Source organism: Pocillopora verrucosa, chromosome 6 (genome assembly GCF_036669915.1).
Source record: "Pocillopora verrucosa isolate sample1 chromosome 6, ASM3666991v2, whole genome shotgun sequence".
NCBI classification, from domain to species: Eukaryota; Metazoa; Cnidaria; class Anthozoa; order Scleractinia; family Pocilloporidae; genus Pocillopora; species Pocillopora verrucosa.
In genome coordinates, this window is record NC_089317.1 from 15,465,169 (window position 1) to 15,487,717 (window position 22,549).

Below are 22,549 nucleotides of genomic sequence, written 5' to 3' on the forward strand. Positions count from 1 at the left end.
CTTTAACTAGAAATGATAAAAAATCTGATCTTTGACCTTGAAAATGGAGGGTTGACTTTTATGCAAGTTCGGCTTATACTGAGTTAATATGGTAGTCACTAATTATCATTTGGGCATTAGAGTAGGGATCATACTTGTTTTTTGTTGTGAACAGTATGACATCTTTTTAACAAATCATTTGGGAGTTGGCAAGGTGGTTGATTTAAAATGTACCATTCAAATGAGAGCTTTGGCCTTTGACTGTTGATTTGCACTATTAGTAAATCAGTAAGGGATATCATGTTATTTTGTGTGACATTTGTATCTGCCTGACATGAGAGAGTTATTGCACCACAGTCCTACCCATAGTAAGGGTACATGTAGCTCAGGTTGATCAGGATCTTAATGATGTAAATTTCATCTATGTGCATCTTAAAATAGTAATACTTTCCACTAAAAAAACTTTCCTAATTCAAATTTTAAAATTGTTTTAAATGAATTTTTTTACAATGGAGTTTAACTCTCAGATGCTCTTAATCTTCATGTTGGTATATATGTTATGAGATAGAAGTTTTAACTTTAACAGATCACTGACTGTGTTTTGTGTTTTTTGATTTGGTTTCTCAGGAGGGAATGTTAAAGATCAAAAGGTTAGCATTATAAGGATTCTTACTAATTTGCTTTATCAAAATGAATCAAGATTTATTTTGAAATCATGAAGTAGCGTTATTTGAAATTATTATCTATCTCTTTCATTGCTAATGTTGGTGTCTGCTTTATTTTGCTTTTGTTTAGCAGTACAAGTGAGCTGTTTCTTGATAAACCACACCTCCCAAAGGTTGGAAGATCAGAGAGTATGAAAACACCTGTGAGTATTTTAACCCCAAAAATGAACATTGATGTGTAAAGTAATCTTTTGACATTATTTTTACAAGTGAAATATTAAAAGAGCTGGTATTTTATTCAGTGTAGATCTCTTTCCGAATGGCATGGGTTTGATAGTTGTACATGAACTTTTACTTGCATGAACCTCATTGGCCTCTTTCTAGTGAAAATTCTATTGATATGCTGCTTTTCCTCTGTGAATTATCAGGTGATGTTTTAAATACTTCAAAACTTATTGCTTCAGACGTCCTGTAAGTGGGTAGAGTAACAAGAAGGATGTTGAAAACCAAAAAATATCACTGTCCAAAAACAAATATATATATACATTAGTGAAAGAATCAATGAAACCATTTTGATTTTATTTTTTATTTTGGCCATGATATCTATGCTTGGAAATTTTGTAAATCTCTGGCCTATGGCTCATGATTTACAAACTTTTTGTATGTTCTCTCAGCATCGCACGTCAGTTTTTACGCTGGTAAACTGATGTAAAGTGTGGTCTATTGCAGCTGAAAAAGCAACATTTTGTTGATTGTTAGGGTTTTTGCCTTTGTAAGGTATATGTCTTGTAGTTTCCAGCAAGTGTTTGAAGCTACACTTGAACATATGAAATTATGGTATTTGTAACATATTGTTTCCTTGATGTTTAGAGAGAATTCAGTAACAAGATAATGAATATGAGGATAAGAAAATCTGTGGCAGGACCTGTGGATTCTGTGTAAGTAGTCTGCATGTGTAAACTCAGATAGACTTAAATACCCGTCTCAGTTGTTTAAGTATGTAGCAACAGCAAAAAATATTAACCTCTCACTAACTGAATATGAAGTCGCACCCTCCAATATTGGCCCAAGGTTGTGGTAGTACTGACCAACTGCTACAAGGTCCATACAAAAACGAACAAGGGCTAATATTCCTCAGTACAGGGCAAGGAAAGCTTGGTTAGTAAGTAGTTTATTACATGGCACTTGGACTAAATGTGTTTATTTTGAATTTTCACAAAATCCTTAACTTATGATTGTTTCTGTGGAAACAGTCTGTATGGCAAAATATGGACCATAATGCTAAGATTTATCTCAGGACTATCTTGCCATAATAATTGTAAATATCTCTTTTTTTTTTGTAGAGGATAGAAAAAAGTTAATTTCCACCCTGTAATCTTCTCATAACCAGCATGGCTCTAAAATTAAAAAAGACAATTGTGTGGCAAACAAGATGTGTGCTTTGTTTCCTTGTACAATACCCAGTGATACTTACAATTTTTTTCCTCCCTTAAATTCTGTATTAGGAATGATTATCGGTAAGTGCTTCAAATGTTTTTTTTTAATTTGCATGAACAGTGCAGCTGTTATTTTTCTTTGTTGTGGCTGTTTTGAAAAGCATGACATCAACGTACCAAATTGTATGAAATCTCTCTTGATTTGGCTCTTGTTTGATTTTTCAGTGGTGTGGATCCTCCCACAATGGATGTACTTTCTGAAGATGGTATGTTTTGTGGTATAGATATAGGGTTAAAAAAAGAGGGAAGTGTTGTGAGCCATGCACCAACAGTTGCCTTTCTAGATTTGAGAATTCTTGAAAGACCTGGCCCTTTCTTTTGTTACACTTTGCAAACATTTCATCATTCAGCCAGGCAGTTCACCAAGTCATCAACACCTTTCATGCTGAAGGTTGTTTTGTACATGTTTAACTCGTGACACTGTCCTTTCTCTAACCACTTCCTTTATGTTGAGTGTTGAATCGCAATGCAAACTTATTTTACATATTGATAATTTTTTTTTATATTACATGCATTTGCTATAGGTTTGTGGAATACAACCTTTTCAGCAATTTGTTATTTCTGGCCCCTTTTATTTTCTGCATTTTTAATGCTTTCTTACTAAATATTTATCTGTTACAGACAGTAAAATTATATAAGGTGGATGAAATTAATAGATGATTGGGAAAAATGCATTTTGGTGCATGAGGACATGAAAACAACAAAATGCTGAAAAGATGAAGGGTGTATGACTCTAAATGAAACTGTTAACCTGTACTGGTATTGTACATTTAAACTGTGTCATTTTGTCTTTTCATTCATTTGACTTTTATTTGACTTTCATTTGACTTTCATTTGACTTTCATTTGACTTTCATAAATGTTTCCATAAAATTATTCATCTCAAGCCTTCACTTTCACATGACCACAATGAAACTACACCAATAATAATTTCTTAATAACTTTAACAGTAATCATATTAGTATTAGTTTTGTCTGAAAAACAGCTGCTAATTGAATTATGGCTCTGTAATGATAATATATGAAAGCATTTAACTATTAGTAATTTTAGATTTAATGCAATGGTTAGTTTGAAAACAGAAATCTTTATGGAGGTTAAAGCGAAAATGGTTCGTGATTAAGTTTGAGTTCTCGTGGAATTTGATACAATTGTCTCAGGGAAGAACCTCAGAGCCTGTCAAGTATCCAACAAACCTCTTTTATGTGGCAAATTCTACTTAATATCAACTGAACTGTCAAACAGCACACTTTAAAAAATGCTTTTTCTTTAGGAGCATAAGTACCAGCCTTGAACTTGCACGGCACCTTTATATGATGATAGGATTCTTTATGTTGCAAGGCTGTGTCTCGTCAAAAGATTGTCATCCAGAGCTTGATTTTGTAGAGGAAAAAAGTGTCATATTAGCTAGTCAAAAAATACAGGCTTTTTCGAGTGATTTCTGGTTCACCAAATCACTGGCCATTTTAATGGTTAATCCATTTGATTTTCTAATGTTGGCGAAAGCAAAGTAACAGTTCTGCTGTTAGATAGTTGTAATATACCATCAACCGACTATGTGATGGGCGTCATAACCTGTGTGCTGTTACCTGCTTAACTAATTAGGAGGTGTTAAGTTGTCTCGACTAGGGCAGCACATTCACTGCATTCAGGCCACTGTACATACATTTGTTTTACATACAACATCATACACATGAAAAATGTTGATATGATTGCAGCATTTCCTAGCAGCACTGTTTAGCACTCTGTGATCTTTTTAATGTGACTGCGTATAAATTTCAAGGTGAGTTTTTTAAAAAGTGTTCATATGAAAGACAGGAAGAGTTCAAAAGAAAGCAAGTTGGGTCCTTCAGAGGAAGAATCGTACTTTTTGTTGTGCATTGACCTTTAAACCTGTGGTTAAGGAGATGATGTCAAGGAAGCTTTTATAAGTTCCTATGTATACCGAAATTTCATGTTTTTTCTCTTAGAAGTTTTTTTCGTGTAGAATAGGCATCTGATAAAGTTGTTTTCAGGACAAGTTAAATAATTTCTTAAGAAACTTAAACGACAATTTTCTTGGTAAGTTAAACATAATTTTGATATCTTTACCTAAAATACATGATAAAAAGTTTTTCATTTAAAACTGCTATTTTGTTGGTAACGCTAAGTAAACTTAAACGAAGTTATTAGCATATGATTTCCGTCATCACCCTTTGTTTGTACTTCCACATCTAATCTGTGTTATTTGCTCTCAGGGAGACGTGCCCGCTCACGGTCTCCTTCTTTTCTGCCCCCAGAAGAAGAACCGGTAAGTTATGATCCCTATTATGATCTTTCATTCTCTTTTACATCGTTATTTATAGCGGAGCTCGCGTAGCCCCATAATTATATAAAATAGTAGTAACCCAGCAAGCCGAAAAAATTTGGATGTACGTACAAGGTGCTACTTTTACCATGCGTGATCAACTGTACCGCGGGCACGCCAACGCCACGGCTTTGTCGAGTAGTCCAGTGGTCAGTGTACTGGGCTCCGAGTCGGACGACCAGGGTTCTAGTCCGGCCGGGGCAAGGCGTTGTGCCCTTGAGACGTGCGGGAAAAAAAATGCGAGCTCCGCTTTTAGGCTTGGCTAAATCTATATATTAATGGTTTCCGTTTGTGGAGAGGTGCGCCCCATGGCACCTGTGCTAGTTCGCCCTTAACGTAAAACAAATTCACCCACACCTTTACTAGTTCGCCCCCAAACCTTTCTTAGGAAGCTTAGTTCTTACTTCTGAAATTTATATGAGGAAAATTTTATGGGGAGATTTGAAATGTTTTACTTGGTAATAAGTGTAATGTCTATCATTTTAAGATTGGACGGGGTTTTAATAGTTTGATATTTATGCTTCAAACGTTAGGCAGCAATGGGGTATGTACATACACGTTCTGCCATTGTAACATCTTTCTTGTTTTACAAAATGATTAAAAATTTAGAGATTACGAAAACAAAGAAGGTGTGTTGTCCTAAGAAAAATTTGCTAAGGGGAGTTGTTCTTGGAGAGTTTTACATACTATTGGATAAAATTTTAACCAGCTGGTTGAGAGCATGAAAAGCCATTGCAAGATTAATTTTAGAGAGAAGTCTGACCACATTTCTCTGAGCAGACATTTAATGACAGTAAAATGATATTCATAATGTAGCTGTGGTGCAGTGCTTTCCAACTGATACGATTCATCCGCTGATCAATGGTTTATTTGATGTAGGACCCAGACATGGAAGTAGATGCCCAACCAACACCATGGCAACAAGTTATAGATAAGAAGGTACTTAACCTGTTCTTAAGGAAACGTCCATGGCAGGAACCAATGGTCTTAAAATGGGAAATAAGTTATTAGAGTGAGAAGCTATCGAAAGAGATTTTGCCTGTTTTTGAATGTGGATTTTTTTGCGCGCCGTCATGTTTCAAAGTTGGACGCTTTATTGTTGCCTCCACTGTCTGCATGAAAAAAGGCCTACCGTATTACGGCATTCGATCCAATATGGCGCCTACCGGGAAATTCAAACGCCAATATTGTAGGCATTTGTTTCTAGTTTTTATACATTTTAGTTCTTATTTCATTAATTTCTACCGAATCTTGATAAACTGACAACAAACTGAGCATTTCCATCAGTTTGATGGCAACTTGATCCTCTGGTGGAGGCTTCCTTTAATTGAGACAAATCAAGTAGTCCTTCCTGCACCTGCAGGTATTGTATTAATGTATACATCATTCCCCTAAGTCATTTATGGAGAGATTTCTGTACAAGTTTTTAAGTTGACAGGCAGTTGTCTGTTTTCTTCCCGTATGGGTCGAGTATTTTAAGTGAGATGAGATTAAGGTGATGAGAAATATGAATAGGACAGGATGTGTCGTGCAATTTCGTCTGAGAACTGGAAGGAAAAAGAGAAGACTGAAAGTTGTCTAGTTACGTACCGAATTGCGTTAAATGGTAGTGGACGTTGTGTCTCTTTTTTTTTTCCTTCCTTCAATAGACTCTAAGGAAGTTAAAGGGAAAAGAAATAAAGCGACAAGAATTCATTCATGGTAATTATTAACTTAAAACATATTCTTTCAATTTTGCAACATAAGCGAGAAGTTGGAACATGTGGCAAGCCGCAGAAGCTTTGAACTGCTAACTGTTTTACTATTTATCTGAATGCACATGTAGTTCATACTCGTACAAACTGTGAATTACAGTAATGGCCACAAGGAAAATTGTCTGATGTCATAAAGATGGAAAAAGACTAGATTTAAGTTAACTTGTTACTTTTTATAACTGTTTCCTTCCTCCCTACCAGAGCTTATCTACACTGAAAGAACTCACGTTAGAAATTTAAAAGTCCTGAGCAAGGTGAGAGAAGCGTAATTGCATGTTATGTAAACTGTCTCCAAAGTTCCTCTCCAGTATTTACCATCCCTTTCCCAGGCTCTATCTTCTCTCCACGTCTTAACCCTTAAGGTGGGGGTAAGGGAGAGCCTGGGAAGGAGGTGCAGAATTAAGTGACGAGTTTCCCCAAAGTAGATGATTTTACATTGAAATGTGTTGTTTGTTTTCAGGTTTTCTACAAACCCATGATAAAAATGAATATTATGCCTTATACGCAAATCCACCAACTTTTTCCGAACTTGGATGCTTTGATTCAACTTCATGGTAAGGAAGCAAAAAGTTTCTTTTAAGTTTTGTTTCACGAGAATCCCTCCCCCAAACAATCAAATGGGCAGTATTCTCTTCAATTAGCTGAGTTGATGCAATGCCACCTTCATCTCAAGTGCACGTGTAACTGTTATCAGCGAAGTTTGTTAGAATCCATACTTCTTATTGATTCAGTAAGGTGATGCATTTGAGGTGTCTGTCTTGAGATATTTTGAATTAAAACTAGATTAGATGAGTACTCAGGTTTTGTTGTTGAAGTGCAACATTCTTGCAGAAGTTCAAGGCGGATGAGTATAAAAAATATAATTGTGTTGTCTTTTGTGTTTCCTTGTAGTGTCATTAATGCAGAGCATGATGGCCAGACAAGAAGAATCTGATGAAGTTATTACTTGTATTGGAGACGTTATGCTCGATAGGGTAAGGCCCACAAAGTGTACGTTCTTTGGTACAGATTGTTGTTTAGTTCCTCGTTTTGTTTTTGTTGTTGTTATTGTGATGCAAGAAGGTCAAGGCTTGTAGCGTGAAGTTTCCCTGTTATGGAGTAATTTTTGTTTTGTTATTGTTGTTGTAGTTGTAATTCTTAAAAGGGAATTTCTTGTAGTGTGGACGTTCCTTGCTATGGATTTGATTAGTACTGTTCTTGATTTATTTACTCTTCTCATCATGTAGTCATTTTGGGAGGCATTGTTGTCCACTACATCTTTCGTAAATCTAGCTTGTGAAATGGTTTTTTTAATCTTGGATTTTTTTCTCTCTCCAGTTCGACGGAGAACCTGGTGAGCAAGCAAAAGAGGCTTGTGCACAATTTTGTAACCATCAGAAATTTGCTTTAGAGCAGCTCAAGGTTAGTGGATCAAGTCCAAGTTTTACGTGTTGAAGAACCATCTTAACTTCACTGTGACGGGGTAGAGATGAAAGATATCCTAATACATTGGCCTCCGAATCTACTCACTTGTACATATTCTAGAGACACATCAAAAGTTTGTTAATCATGAAGGAGATTGTTGCAAACTAAGCACTGAACTGTAAAGCAATACTGAAGACACTGTACTGTACGGTTTCCTTTTTTCACCCGTTTGTGGTCCTGTACACATGATTTTACATTAGCGATGCTAGCAATCCAAGCTTTGAGCTGGGAAAGGACTGCACTTAGAATGGTTCTGCTTTTTCTTGGAAGTTACCTACAGATGTGCAGCAATGAAAAAGGTGTAATTTTTATATCAGAACCTACGTTAATTTAAGGTATTCACAATTCGATGATTCTCTTTATTTCAGCATCGACAGAGAAAAGATTTAAAACTGCAACAGTTTATAGTGGTATGTGCATTTCATACTTGTACTTTGAAAAGATGGTTCAACCACCACCTTCGTAGTTAAGTTCCATATGTAATGAAACAGCGAAACTAAGTTTATAGAGGTGTTCTGGGTTTATAGCACTATACTGAGGTTATTTTGATTTTCTGAGTTTATTATGTAATAAGTTTTGTGATATTTTGCCTTTCCTGTTTTCATACAGAATTGTGAAAATGATCCTCTCTGTCGGAGGTTAAGACTGCAAGATATTATTTCAAACAGCTATCAGCGATTGACGAAATACCCGATGTTGTTGGAAGGCATACAGAAAAATACTCCAAGTACGTGTCACTGTAGCGACTACTGTAGTCACTCCGAAATCTGTTTCAAGTATGGTTGCTACAGACAAAAAATTGTTTATGTCACAGCCAAATATTATTCCTCGCCTACCTTATCATACTTAAAATTTATAGTCGATCAAACAGGGATTTGATCATAACTCCCATGACTTCAAGAAACTGTTAGAGATCGTAACATCAAACAGCTGACCACCATTTTGGGTAAACCCAAAGGGCATTGTTTTAAACTTTGACATTTTCTACAGATGAAGAACTATATTTTGATTTCACTGCTTTGCTGCTCTAGCCCTTTACACGAATTAAAAAAAAAAAGAATGTTCATTGAAATATGTTTTAGTCCAGTTGTTTTCTTAGCATAAAATAATGTATGGTGACAATTTTTAAGAAGAGGTTAAGGAAACTGGAACCAAAGATTAGATCAAGTCTTTAATAAGCTTTTATTTTTACGTAGGTTCACATGAAGATGGTAGAAGTATCGAGAGAGCAATACAGTGTACCAAGGTAAGAGATGTTAGTTAAGATTTTGACATTTTGGAGTTGTACGAGCTCCACTTTGAAGTTATATCTCCCAGCAAATCTTTGAATTTTTGGTAAATCTTACCCGGAATTGACGTTGAGTTAAGACTTCAATTCCAAAGACCATCCAGTGAGAAAAGTTAAATTATGGAGGTAACCACTTTATGCCACGAGTATCGCTTGACGTAGAGCTGGTGATTTTCCACTCGAGGGAAGTCTTAGAAGCCTCAGTAAGCAGTAGAATACTTAATTGATTGACAACATTGATAAACGTAGGATGCATATTCTGTTGTTGCACGGCGCTTCATTTCGGTTTTTTTTTTTGTTACAGAACTTGCTGGCTTACGTAAACCAAAGTGTTAAGGAATGTGAAGATCAACAAGTAAGATGGCCAATCTCTCCATCTGTCTTTTGTCGTAAATATAGATTACTCAAATGTGGTAATTAACCGGCATTAGGAGGCATTTGGCATAGAATGAAATCATATTTTCGCCAGTCTTACTCTCCAGTCAGCAATTGGGGATGTGTTTTGCAGTTTTTACGTTAGGTGCTGTGCAGATATCTGAAGTCTGAAACCATGGAGCTTGTAAATGCTTACTTCTTATCAGTGGCTCATACACAATGTACTGTAGTATGTGTAAGTTTATTTCATGCACTGGAATGCAGTCATTAGCAAAGAAAAGGACGGGAAATATAAAAAAAGTAAATAAATTTAAAAAAAAAAAAAGTAACCTACGATATCTGAAATGGCCACCGACCAGCTCAAGCATGTAATTTGATGACAACAGATACGATTGACGTTTCCGGTTTTTTCTCATGCAGAGACTGGCAGACTTTCAGAGGAAAATCGACAGGAGGCCTCTAGAGAACACCAATAACAAACTTATGGAGGAGTTTAAGGTGTGGATAAATCAATGAATGACATTTTGTTTTTACTGAAAAACCGATGGTCTATAGGTTTTATCAAGCCATAGCTGTTACTTTGTAACAATCTAAGGTATCCACGGAAATAGATAGGAATTAGTGAAATAGAACCTCCAAAACTTTTAGTTTCATTTTCTATCAATAACGTAACTTGATGTACGGTTTACTTCAACTAGTTGTCCTATTTATTTGTTTATATATTTATTTATATATTATATATTTCCTTTGAATTTTTCGCCCCTTGATGTTTAGAACCTGGACCTCACCCAAAAGAAGTTGGTTTATGATGGTCCACTTACGTGGAGAATAAACAGAACCAAGTGTGTTGGTTAGTTGATATGATTATAAGTGATTTTGAAATAACTTGTCTGCACTGTTTTTTTGTAATCGTTATAACGATGAGGTTTGTTTAGCAACATCTTTCTGTGTATGGTTTTTAAATCTGTTTTATAGCAAAGTAACAGAAATAATTTGGAACAAGTGGGCATCTAATCATCTCTTGTTGCAGACTACTTTGTAGTGCTTACGTTGGGTTTTAATTTTTTCTCTCATCAGATCTTCATGTACTGTTGCTAGAAGACTTGCTTATTCTCCTTCAAAAGCAGGATGAGAAGCTTGTTCTCAAATGTCTTAGTTCGACCTTCCAGGCAGGATATCTAAATGAAAAGGTAACGTCTTGTAAGACCTTTTCACAGTTTTTCTTGTATTCCGAATTTTAGACATCATACGTTCTTTGTTTGTTTACTCTATAGACCACGCACAGTCCTATCATCAAACTGAGCAGCGTGCTTACAAGAAATGTGGCTACTGGTAGGTTTCTTATTTCACATAAACCGCACAGAACAGAGGAGTCTTATTATATGACTGCATTTTTCATTCATTTCTCTGCACCTTTACAACGTGATTTGCTTAGGGCTACTGACCGATAATAAAAGCGACCGCAAATGCGTCTGTTTGAATCCAACGTAAAAGTCAAAAACCAAGTAGATTACTGGTTGGTTGCCAACTCATTAAGTTGTCGGCACCTCGGGCCTCGACTTTGCCTTGTGCGGAAACGTTCGCTTGCCTGCCGTAGATTTCAACAGACCCGTTGCGCGACAGCAGCTGTTGCTGGTCAGTCAACCGAATTGAATCATGTTGCTATTGTTGGGTGAATTCAGTTTGGAATAGAGTGAATTCCCCTGCTCCCTGTGCAACTACCGATATATTGTCTCCTGGTTAGACTTTCCAATTCGTAAACCAGTTTCAGTGCTTTCTAGTGAAGACCCATTTTGGTAGTTTGGTGTTTCCGTGAATCAGACTGATCGGGCAAATGTAGTCTTGTGGTTGAAAGTGGTGTTCAGCCACTAACCAAGCGTTAGTTTTGCTTTTTAGTAATTTATATCATAATATGAGATAGGAGTTCTACCTTTATGATTGTCTTTATCCCACTACCATCAGATAAGAGAGCTTTCTTTCTTGTGAGTACGTCTTCATCAGTTGGACCACAGATTTACGAACTGGTGACAGCAACTGTAACAGACAGAAAAAAGTAAGTAATCTCTGTTGTTACTATATTGTATTACTAATTGCTATAATTTAGCTTAACTGTAAATCTAAGCGGTGTATGAAGAAAACGTGTATACTTAAGCCATAACGAAACAAACCATAAAATGCGAAGGCAAGTAAGAAACAGATGTAATAAGCCCCCTCTGTAATTAGCCCCCTCTTAAAAAATCCTCTCGAAAAGAAAAGCAATCATCATTTGCCTAGGTATCCACCTAAATGACAGAATTATGCACTCGATAAACTGAACACCCTGTTTACCGTTATGATTCGATCAAGCGCCCTCCCTTGAAGAAGCACCCCCTCTCTAATAAACCCTTCCTCTCTAATAAGCCTTCCCCTCTTTAATAAGCCCTCCTTCTCTAATAAGCGCCCCTACTCTAATAAGCCACCCTCTCTCTAATAAGCCCCTCTCTAATGAGCCTCCTTTCTCTAATAAGCCCCCTCTCCAATAAGCCCCCTCTCTAATAAGCCCCCTCTCTAATAAGCCCCCTCTCTAATAAGCCCCCTCTCTAATAAGCCCCCTTTCTCTAATAAGCCCCTCTCTATTTAGCGACCCCTCTCTAATAAGCACTTCTTCTCTAATAAGCCCCCCTCTCTAATGAGCCCCCTCTCTACTAAACGTAACCTCTCCAATAAGCCCCTCCCTAATGAGCCTCCTTTCTCTAATAATCCCTTCTTTAATAAGCGCCCTCTCTACTAAACGTACCCTCTCTAATAAGCCCCCCCTCTCTAATAAGCACTTCCTCTCTAATAAGCCTCCCTCTCTAATTAGTGCCCCCTTTCTCTAATAAGCCCCTCTCTATTAAGCGACCCCTCTCTAATAAGCACTTCTTCTCCAATAAGCCACCCTCTCTAATGAGCCCCCTCTCTACTAAACGTAACCTCTCTAATAAGCCCCCCCTCTCTCTAATAAGTGCCTTTTCTCTAATAATCCCTTCTTTAATAAGCCCCCTCTCTACTAAACGTACCCTCTCTAATAAGCCCCCCCTCTCTAATAAGCACTTCCTCTCTAATAAGCCTCCCTCTCTAATTAGTGCCCCCTCTCTTGTAAACGCCCCTTCTCTAATAAGCGCCCCCTCTCTAATAAGCACCCCCTTCTCTGGTGAGTGCCCCCTCTCTAGTAAACCCTCCTCTCTAATAAGCCTCTCTTCTCTAATAAGCGCCCTTTCTCTAATAAGTGCCCCCTCTCTAATAGGCACCCCCTTCTCTAATAAGTGCCCCTTCTTCAATAGGCGCCCCCTCTCTAATAAGTGCCCCCACGGTGTTTGCTAACAAGTGCCCCCATTGACTTAGCACTCTGATTCCAATAAGCGCCCCTATTCTGTTTCTCTGATAGAACTGGTAGAATGCATGTACGATGTGGTTAATGTGGTTCATCTTCCTTTAATATCTTACTTAAAGCCTTATTATAAAAACAGTTGTCTACGTCTCAGTCTCTCGACTATAATGTCTAAGTGAGTACACAGTTCCTTCAAATGAATGATCTTGTCCAGAATTTTGCGATTGCTCGGTTTATGGTTCTAGCAAGGAAGGATCTAGGGCGGGATAACAAGTCCGTTTTCAAAGAAACATCAGAGCTTTGTTTCGCACATTCTGCTGTTCTCAAAAAAGATATAAACGCCTTGTCCTTAATAAGCGCCCTCCCTTGAGGCCCCTGGGCGCTACATCGAATCATTACGGTAGTTACATGTAGAATTTTGAACTTGCCCTCTCAGGAGCCCTTTTATCGATGTAGTCAAAAAGCAGCTAACAGGAAAATTGTGCTTTCTTTCCACAGTTGGTATAAGTACATAACCGATGCTGTGGAGGCATTCAAAATAAAAGGTTTGCTTCATTTATTTATGTTAAACCATTTGTATAGGACTCTAATTCTTCAACTGGAAAAGGGACTTACGAAGTTACCCGTATTAGAAAATTAAAAAAATAAGAGGAAAGTCATACTGGATAAAAAGGGCATGATGAAGTAGAATTGACATTACCTTTAAAATTATGGAAAAGGATAAGAATTTGAGATTCTCTCTCCATCGCAAATTGTATGAATAAGGGAAACTGAAAGTATATCCTCGCGCAGTTGTCGGGCGGGTAACAGTGGCCCCAAAAAAAACACTTCTGTGATGGTAGTTATCTTAATTTATCTTGTGTAGAACGAGGTCGTCGCAATGCAGTATCAGTTGAAGGTGTTCGACAACCTGTATCGGAATTAGATCTCGCAGAGCTGCCCAGCAGACGAGTGAACAACCAAGCAAAGGAAGAACCTGCCAAGGAACAGAAGCCGAGGGAGGAAGATGTTAAAGCAGAAGAGGAGGATAGAGAGAAAGAAACTGATGCAGATGATGATTTTTCTGATCCAGGAGATGATGACGAGGAAGATCGCACTCAGAATCAGGACGAAGATGATGATGAAGATGAAGAAACGGAAAGTGAGGCACCAGTCACTCAGGAGGAAGTAGCTGTTCCTAAAATTAATGAACCTACTGGTCGCCAAGAATCGCAACTCGAGTCTGAATCTGAACCGGATTCAGAACCGGAAACAGAGACCGAAGTTTCAGAGAAGGATGTTAAAGAACAGGTGCAAATACAGAGCGAATCACCAGTTAAGATTCAAATGGCTACAGTTGAGTCCAGTCCTCCGAGCGATTCAGAAACTGATGTAAGCATTTGTATGAATTTATGGATCATAGCTAATGAGAGTGATATTTGAGTTCTCAGGTAGAGCTCCTTGAATACAAGAGGGAAAAGGTCTCACCACTGACCCGGTTTTTCTTCAAACCGCCGCAGTTTTAATGCTCCAAATTTCAAATTTAAGCTGATAGGGTGTTACTGGCGCTGCTTAATAGCGTTATTTAAATTGCTGTAGCTATGTCATCGCAGAGCAATATTTATAATGCTCTATTTTGTATAGTGTTTTGACGTTTCCCCCTGAGGCCAACGATGAAAGTTTGAAAATGTCGAGAACATAGTCGTGATGTTATAATCTGTTGCAGGTTCTTTCAGCTGAGGACGGTGAAGCGGCCGGATCTTCACTTTTCAACAGGGCGGCTGTGGCAGATCTGACGAATGAAGAGAGTGTGGATGAAAGATCTTTACTGGAAAGGAACCGAAACAGTGTGACTTCTGAGTCATCCTCCAGCTCATCCAACGACACGCTGAAGATAAGAAGAAGCTATGTGCACATATCTGCTGATGAACAAGATGAGTCTGTTGGTGGGAATCCTTCCCGTTCATCTGCTGTGCTTTTAGGTGTGTAGATTAACGTTCACGGTGGAGAAGGAAACAAGAACATTACAATTGTACAGTGTGTTATAGGTCTCCTCTGTCCACTTCTTTTTCACAAATAAAGCAACTATTCCAGCTGCGTTTATCCCGGAATCTTTTTCGTACTTTGCTGTAAGTTTAATTTAGCTGGGTTATTGTTCGCTTCATACAAGGAATTTCAGGGATCTTAGCTAAGTATGTAATCGTTGACATATCGGAAATCGGTTGTGATCATCAACAGCTCAGCTGTAACCTTTGCGTTCTTGTTGCACTGAATGTACCATTAAACTGTTTACGAGTTATTTAAATTTTTTTTCGGTAAAGCGAACTTTTTAGTTACATTAGATTCAGGACTAAGTTTGAATCGCCCTCGATGGCGATGCCACCTCTATAGAGAGACAGTTTGGCCACAACAGGATGAAAACACGGGTTTATGGATAATGTCTTGATAATGTCTTGGACCATCATGAAGTGTTCGTTTTAAAGGATTGACCACTTTTGTGGTTGATACGTGAAGAAAATTTGCTTTCATGGAAATAGTTACGATTTGTTTCGTTTTGCTTTCTTACAGAGTTACTGAGGTCAAAAGACAACGATCTTCGCAAGATTATAGAGGAAAAATCAAGACTTGTCGCTGAGCTCAGGGTAACAGTTTTGTTAGTCTATGGAGCTAATTAGTGAAAGAAATAGAATTGCCTTTAAGACAGAGTGGTCTTTGTTTATACGGAAGGTAGTTATACCCTATACACCCTAACATCAGTAAGCATACTCTCCATACTGTTCTCTATACATTTCCTAGGGTGCTAACAAGGAGAGTTTGTTAAACAACCAAGAGCTTCTTTAGTTGATGATCATAACTTAATTTGTGATTCGGTGGAGTTAGATGCTAGTCACTTACATGTGTATTGTGATTTTATATGTAGGGGGCAAACATGACGATGGGATCGGCCACGAATGAGGTAAGCCTCCTCTTTTCCTTAGCTCGGATCTTAAGTCGAAATGAAGGTGGAAATAGGCTACAAAAGGATTTGAGCCGACTGCAGGTTGTTGTAATTTTAAATTTACCTTAATAGATTGAACTGTCTCCAAATGTTTTGTCTTGTAGTGCTGTGGTTGATTATTTTAGTGGTGACGCACAGATCACTCGACGAAGGCCTTAAAAAGAACTACTGGTGACTTGTTTCTTGTTGTGTTGCTTTTTTTTTAAATTATGAATTGTGTCTGTTTTTTCCAGAGCCACGTGAATGGAGATTCAGTGGAGGCTAGGTACACAGTTCTGCAACATTTACGTGATACTAACTTAAATCTGACTTTGCATGTACTAATTTTCACGTAGCCCTATTGCAAGTGCGCGGCAAGGCGACAAACCATTAGTACACTGAGTCATCTGTTAACCACACTACCTTCTTTGGAATTTTTTCTGTTGGTTCCCTTTCATTTCTTGTTCGGATCTTTTTCTTGTAATGATGTAACGTAACTCGTCACCTTGTACAGTTGCTGTTGGTTTCATTGATAATCAATGCTTCGTTCTTCTTACAGGGATTTAATTTTAGCGGCAATTCTTCAGGGTGAGTTTCAAATGTGTCATGTTTCCGAACTGTTTGCTTGTGTGGAAAGGAATTGACGAACCAGCATGTTGATATTTTAACTCAGGCTCTTTGACTGTTGTTGTTTGTTCTTTTGGCTTAGCAATGTTCGGTGTTCAAGCTCAAAATTTTCATGTTGTCAATGGTTAGAGGCGCTTTCCCGATGAAATAAAACAAATGCGAGCCGTTTGTTATGTATTCGCTCTTGTTAGCTGTGTGGTGTAGCACTCAAGCTCAAAGTCGAAATATTTGCGAGTTCTAATTCTTTTTTCAAGTTATGTCAACTCATTGGTATTAATCTTGAACTTCACCTAACTGTTTCGTTATAACTGAAAAAAAAGACCTTGTGCTTTAACGCATTTTAACGCACTGTATTTAAGAATTTGAACTACGACTGAGGTGGTCTATTGTTGCAACGGACTTTGTTCGCCTTATTATCATGGAGGTAATTACTTTGTTTTTCGTTACAGCGAATCGTTTGACAGTAGCGGTCAGCGATGTGCTTAACCCAAATATAGATGACATGTCTAGGGGAGTGGGACACCTCGGATATGGTGGCATTCAGGGTGACTTCTCACCTCAGGTTGGTTCATATCCTGAGCAATATTGTGATGCGCAGTTTTCCAAGGATGATAGTTCAAAAAGCTCTTGGTGTAGATTTTAACTTATAGAGGCAGATTAGTGAAGTCTATACCACTAGTTACTAATGTAGCGAGTGTGAGGAAGACAAACAATGCACATTGCTGTTGAACATACAGTGTAATTAGTTTTGTGAAAGGTAATCATTAAATATGTAAGTGAACAATAGGAAAAGGTATAATGAGTGAATGAGGCTCCTTTTACTACGAATAAACCTTAGAGAAAGGCGCATTTTGTCTAAGATCCATCACCTTGCTTCAGTATGAACTACTTATTAGTGTTACGTACAAGATTATCTTTGTTGTCTCTTGCAGCAACAACTCGTTTCGTCCACATCGGTGCTTAATGAACAACTCACAACGTTACTCGTAAGTAGCTCTTGAAAATACTGTCTGTTCTGTTTTGTTCTGTCGCTTTGTAAGCTCACTCATCATTAGTTTTTTACTCAATTTTTCCAGGGAGTTATAACTGATCGAGATATGGTGCGAGACAGGTGAGCTTATTCCTTGTGGATGTTTTTGTGGTTTTGTTGTTTGTTTTTTGAATGCAAGCATGTTTTGGTCTATCTCTTTCTAAGATCAGAAAAGGCACTTTCTCTTCGTCCCTTCCCTTCTCTTGCAACAGGGAATGTCCTCGCTGAGTATTGTGACTCAAACACAGCACATTCAGTATTATTCAATATTCATTTCTAAATCGAATTCTTAAGTCATGCATTGAATCGTTTAAGACATCTAAAACTCCAATGTTTTGCTTCCATCTCTGTCCTTGTTTCTGTTTGCTTCTACGCGTTCATATTTCGTGCTTCAAACATGTTTTCACTTTTTTTTGTTTTAGGTTGCGATGTGATCTTCAGTTAGCTAACTCTCAGATTCAGCGATTAAAGCAGGGTCGATCATCATCTCGTCGCACGCGAGAACTTCCTGGTTCCCAGTTTGCTGTTAATGACGATAGTTTCTCAGGCGGATTTCATTCAGACTCACCTCGACCCAGCTCCCCAACATCTACCATCGACTTTGACTCAGGTAAACAATCATAAACATGCTTTGGGATCACTCTTAAGGGCGAAATTTTATTTACAGGCAGCTTTTGGAACTAATTTTTTCTACTCAGTACAGAGAAGCACAGCCATTTTTTGGATTTCTTGTGTCATTGATTATGTCTCTTCCTTCCTTTTTTTTTTTCTTTCTATTTTTCCTCCTAGATTACGCTCGTTTATCGGAGACAAGCGATTATTTAGCCTCTGAGGATAACATGGTAGGAAGTTATTATTTGTTTCTTCATAAGGTGGATGTTGTTAATATGTTGTGCTGATGTAAACCAGAATACACAAATCAGAGAAAAGTGTCGAATTTAGCTCTAACATAGTTGGTAAAGTTTATTTTAATCAAGTTCAACTCCGCGAGCTTGCACCACTTTCTCATTGTGCATGCTTTGGCAATTCTTACGCATCTTTCGTTCTCTCCAAACTTCCCACGTGCTTCATCGCTCTGATGAAGGCATGCTAACGCGTGAGCCAATTCTTAATTGTCAGAAGGATGATGTTTTATGTATACGTTTTCTCTCGTCGTTGTGATTTAAGATTTAGGTGCCTTCCACTTGTACCAACAATGACATAGCATGAGCTAAGTTCAGGGCACTGTCTGAGAATAGGTTATATTAACGTTGTGTCAATCAATTAGCCATCAGTCTGCTGCATTTGACTTCGTACCTTCCTTTGCTTATAAATTTGATAGGACTCAGGCGGTCGTTCGTCCTCGATGTCTGGATTTCGAAACAGGAGTTCACTGGTAGGTTCATGTTGTTTACCAGTGTCACGTTTGTGAATACTTCGGTGTTGGTAACGTTTTGCGTTTTGTGTTTGGATTACGTTTTGACAATGCATTGTTATGCTCATTTTGACCTGTAGTTAGAATAGCTTGGTATTTATTTTCTTCTACTTTTCTTGTTTGTGTGCTGATGACAGTCTCCATGCAGTAGGTGCTGATCTAAAAACTATGATAATCTCGCACTCGTGATCTCAAGAGGTTGATATTTGAAATACGTTTTTTTTATTGGGGTTTATAATAGTACTGAATGTTTTTATTTTAGTTGAGATATTCTTGTTGTTATAAGGGTTAAAACGTAATTCCGTTTTACTACAAACCTGTTACAAAGTATTTTATAAGTGTAGTTTAAATTGAAAGAAAATGTGAATGGTGATCGAATTCCCCATCAACAAGCGTTATTCACAGCCCCAATCAAACAGTAGATGTAGCGTCACGTTCGCTTAGGCTTGCTAAACAATTCGAGTAAGCAAGAGAAAATTTGACTTCGAGTAGTGAAGTTTCGCCACTATGATCATTCCTTAAACACTTAAATAAACGTAAGACTGTACAATGAAGTTAAACTTGTGACAGATTATTTATAGCGTTAAACACACACATTATCTAATGCACGGATGTGTGAATTTGTTTGTTTTTTTTCTTTTTTTGTGTGCGTATTCATTCCCATGGCCTATTGTCTGTATTGAATAACTCCCTCCACCCCCACTTTCTAACCAGTAACTGAAGCTTATTTAATTTTACTTAAGATGCTAACAAATCCAGAACTCGCAATTGGCACCGAATGCTACGACGTATAGCACGTGGTAAGTCATTCGGTTTTCTTGTGCACCCGTCAAACAACTAGCTTAAACACGTAGCGTAGAACGCCTTATTATAGAATAGATAAAGTTTAATCACCTTCTGGACTCCAACGCGCAGCGTTCGAGTCATACTTTGCGTGCTTTGAGAGCCGAAGCCGTGGAGTTTTTGTTTAATATGATAAGCCTCTTAAACTTAAAGTACACTGTAAGGAAATTTAACGACATTGTACTAAATCAGCACTTAAAAGATATGTTATGTTATTCAGTGTGCTATTTAGTCCGCTGTGTTACTATGAACACCGTCTATTATATTGCCTGTTTACACATTTTCATTTCCTGAACTGTATTTCGGTTTTCTTCGCCAATTAAATAAAAAAAGGAAAAACGGAAAAACTCGTCGATCCGATTCTAACAGATTAAGATTTTATACTTGGCACACTGGTACTTCTTGCTCGGGAATTTTTTTACTTTTTCCTTCTCATGAATGTTTGCAATATGGTGTGGTTGTTCGTTAGCTAATTGACCAAAGCACAAACTTCGCCATGATGTTAATGTTGTTTCCAATCCGGGCGAATAAGATTAATTTAAAGAAGGACGTTGTCGGCGACGCGTTGCGACAAACTTGAGCGATGTAGTACCTACAGTCATAAGAAACAGTGGGTCATTCAAGTGTTGGCTGGTTGGTCATTATGATGCTTTTGTTATTGGTTTGTAAATAGTGCTGGCTGCTCTTTTGTTGATTTTGGGTGGAGGTTCAGTGGCGGATAACTCGTTTTCTCTTAAGAGATAGTTAGTGAAGCATTCTCGTTACCTCTCACTTTTCCTAGTTTGTCAGTGATAAAATTTTGTACTTGACGTTGAGAGATGATCTCAGATTCACTTGATTCTGTGGTTTTCTTGTGTCTTCAATACGTAGTGTTGAAATTCCTTGTTTCATACTGGTAACTCGTTTGTTGTGAAAACTCGGTTGTGTACTGATGTCATCGGCTGTTTGTCGGCATGTGGTTTTCTCTTGACCATTTTCTTTTGCAGATTTTTGGTTAACAGATCTGGAAATGTTGCTATCTATTTGTTAGGGTGCTAGGGTTTCCCAAAACAATTGATTTAGTGTAGCATAAGTAGTCATGCTACTTCAAACTTTGTGTTAATTACGCTTTGAACAACCACACCTCAAACTGTTCTTTACGTTTTAGCGGTACTTTTAAGAGTATGTTATTCATCAGCTGCACTTGTGTTTGGTAGTCAAATGATGTTTTCAAACCAGGCACCCGAGAGTAATCTTACAGTGGTTAGGTTCGTCTTAATCGACCAATCAGTTGCTAGCTCTTCTCGCCTTTCTTGTTATCAGGCCTCCAGTGGGTACCGTTCCTCCACGGCTTCTTCTCGGCACTTGAGCCGCTCACGTGACGAAGCAACGACGCATTGGCGTCAGGGAAGGAACCTAACAAACAACAGGGCCTACTGGAGCGACGACGGTGCGGAGTATGAGTCACAGGCACAGATATAGTTAAGGGACACTCGCCTCTTTGCTTTTGTAGTTTTAGTACGACATGGAACCAGCACAGACTGTGTGGAATGGTCACCATGATATGCATATGACCACCAGTGCGGCTTTTGATGTCGACGTGCTTCAGGGATGAGGCGTCAACAGATCTGAAGCCTCAAAAAATTTACTGTTATCAAAGCTTTGTGCTGGCACAGCCTTGAATAAGTTTCAAATTTCAATTTAAGTCAGGCGAGAGAAGGCATTTTAGTCTGCAATGTTTCTTTTTTATCGTTATTTTAAATTATAGGAAGGATTCTTGTAGTGGAGTTTTATTTAAGATTTCTACTTCTTTATTCACCTTTAATTATTGAGAGTGATCTGCATCAACATCAGGCTTTTAGGTTCTAGAATTAAAGATATATTGAGATATATATAATGATCTAATTGTGTGGAAAGTTTGCCACCAGATAAATTTGAATTGTTAAACTGAGATCTTGAAAGAAATTACTGTAACTTGGCTTGATGATATCAGGGGATGGTTTCGTATACGCTCTGTTTGTGAAGTCTTCCGTAAGTTTCTGGAATTGCTCTTTGTACCGTAGAATATTCAAATTTTCAACGATCAAACACTGCAGTAACCAATGACATGAGAGCTCGTTGCGAGGATTGTTTCCCTTTCAGGGAATGAGTTTCTAGTCGTTTCGACCATAGATTTGTGCCGCAGTTTGGATAGGTGTCAATCAAGGTGCCTTTGTTTTGTAGTTTGCGTTATGAAATAGGTTATACAAAACAATTTTAATGTAAGAAACACTTCACTTTCTTATGTTTTTCCCCCTTACGTTTAAATTTTATTTCTGGGAAATTCGAAAACTGTTCTTTCTGATTTCTCTGAAGTCACCCCTAGATACGTTCCTTTCACCACAAGCTTAGTGTTAAGTGTCAGTATAGATGCGTAGGAAGCATAGTAAGGGTTTTGAACTATAATTTGTGGTAACAAAATGAAGGGTGACGAAATCGTGATGTTGGCGGTGGGGGTTGTTTGTCCCCCTGCAAATTTTTGTGGTACAGACGATGGTGCCGAAACAAACTAGGATTGGATAGGAGTGGAGTCTCTTAAATGTACAGATGTATTGTTATAGACCTTGACAGCGTAGATAGAACATTTTATTCTTTTAAAGTGGAGATTGAATGTATAGTATTATTGGCCCAAGTTTCCAATAAGGATATTTCCTGTAAAGGATAAATGCAAATGGCCAAGTTAGTTTAGCAAATTAAAGTCCATTAATAACAACTTGAGTTGTCTAACTTGATAGTAGGGTATCTCAGACTTGTATTCAGAATATATTTGTTGAATGTACAGTATTATGTTCCAGTCGCGCATCTAGTCCATCTGTATACCGGAAGTCCAAAGCTAAAAAAATTAATGATATTGTATGGGAGCTATAAGAGTGCAGTTGTTTTGGAAGCAAATGTCTGACGCAGATAGAGTCGAAAAAATCTCTCTAAGTTTGTTAAGGAAACCTTGG

At 37.8% G+C, this 22,549-nt stretch overlaps 1 protein-coding gene across 6 annotated transcripts in view; it reads left to right on the forward strand.

Annotated features, from left to right (window-relative positions):
• Positions 1 to 22,314, forward strand: part of LOC131784031 (rho guanine nucleotide exchange factor 11) — a 45,195-nt gene extending 22,881 nt beyond the window's left edge. For 4 of the 6 annotated variants that reach the window (XM_059100806.2, XM_066169261.1, XM_066169263.1 and 1 more), the window contains 34 exons: positions 607 to 629; positions 775 to 847; positions 1,515 to 1,582; positions 2,306 to 2,346; positions 4,374 to 4,426; positions 5,363 to 5,422; positions 6,133 to 6,184; positions 6,439 to 6,491; positions 6,698 to 6,791; positions 7,129 to 7,211; positions 7,555 to 7,638; positions 8,070 to 8,111; positions 8,311 to 8,428; positions 8,898 to 8,947; positions 9,294 to 9,344; positions 9,785 to 9,862; positions 10,139 to 10,214; positions 10,442 to 10,554; positions 10,639 to 10,696; positions 11,327 to 11,417; positions 13,212 to 13,258; positions 13,579 to 14,084; positions 14,419 to 14,674; positions 15,261 to 15,334; positions 15,613 to 15,648; positions 15,924 to 15,955; positions 16,229 to 16,257; positions 16,746 to 16,858; positions 17,229 to 17,282; positions 17,373 to 17,407; positions 17,749 to 17,936; positions 18,116 to 18,168; positions 18,648 to 18,701; positions 20,886 to 22,314. In XM_059100806.2, the coding sequence (XP_058956789.2) occupies positions 607 to 629; positions 775 to 847; positions 1,515 to 1,582; positions 2,306 to 2,346; positions 4,374 to 4,426; positions 5,363 to 5,422; positions 6,133 to 6,184; positions 6,439 to 6,491; positions 6,698 to 6,791; positions 7,129 to 7,211; positions 7,555 to 7,638; positions 8,070 to 8,111; positions 8,311 to 8,428; positions 8,898 to 8,947; positions 9,294 to 9,344; positions 9,785 to 9,862; positions 10,139 to 10,214; positions 10,442 to 10,554; positions 10,639 to 10,696; positions 11,327 to 11,417; positions 13,212 to 13,258; positions 13,579 to 14,084; positions 14,419 to 14,674; positions 15,261 to 15,334; positions 15,613 to 15,648; positions 15,924 to 15,955; positions 16,229 to 16,257; positions 16,746 to 16,858; positions 17,229 to 17,282; positions 17,373 to 17,407; positions 17,749 to 17,936; positions 18,116 to 18,168; positions 18,648 to 18,701; positions 20,886 to 21,044 (2,997 nt within the window). In that variant the 3' untranslated portion in view covers positions 21,045 to 22,314. Of the gene's footprint in view, positions 1 to 606; positions 630 to 774; positions 848 to 1,514; positions 1,583 to 2,305; positions 2,347 to 4,373; positions 4,427 to 5,362; positions 5,423 to 6,132; positions 6,185 to 6,438; positions 6,492 to 6,697; positions 6,792 to 7,128; positions 7,212 to 7,554; positions 7,639 to 8,069; positions 8,112 to 8,310; positions 8,429 to 8,897; positions 8,948 to 9,293; positions 9,345 to 9,784; positions 9,863 to 10,138; positions 10,215 to 10,441; positions 10,555 to 10,638; positions 10,697 to 11,326; positions 11,418 to 13,211; positions 13,259 to 13,578; positions 14,085 to 14,418; positions 14,675 to 15,260; positions 15,335 to 15,612; positions 15,649 to 15,923; positions 15,956 to 16,228; positions 16,258 to 16,745; positions 16,859 to 17,228; positions 17,283 to 17,372; positions 17,408 to 17,748; positions 17,937 to 18,115; positions 18,169 to 18,647; positions 18,702 to 19,483; positions 19,541 to 20,885 lie in introns of all 6 variants that reach the window. The other 2 variants (XM_066169262.1, XM_066169260.1) reach the window with 2 other exon arrangements.
• Positions 22,315 to 22,549: the final 235 nt, after the last annotated feature.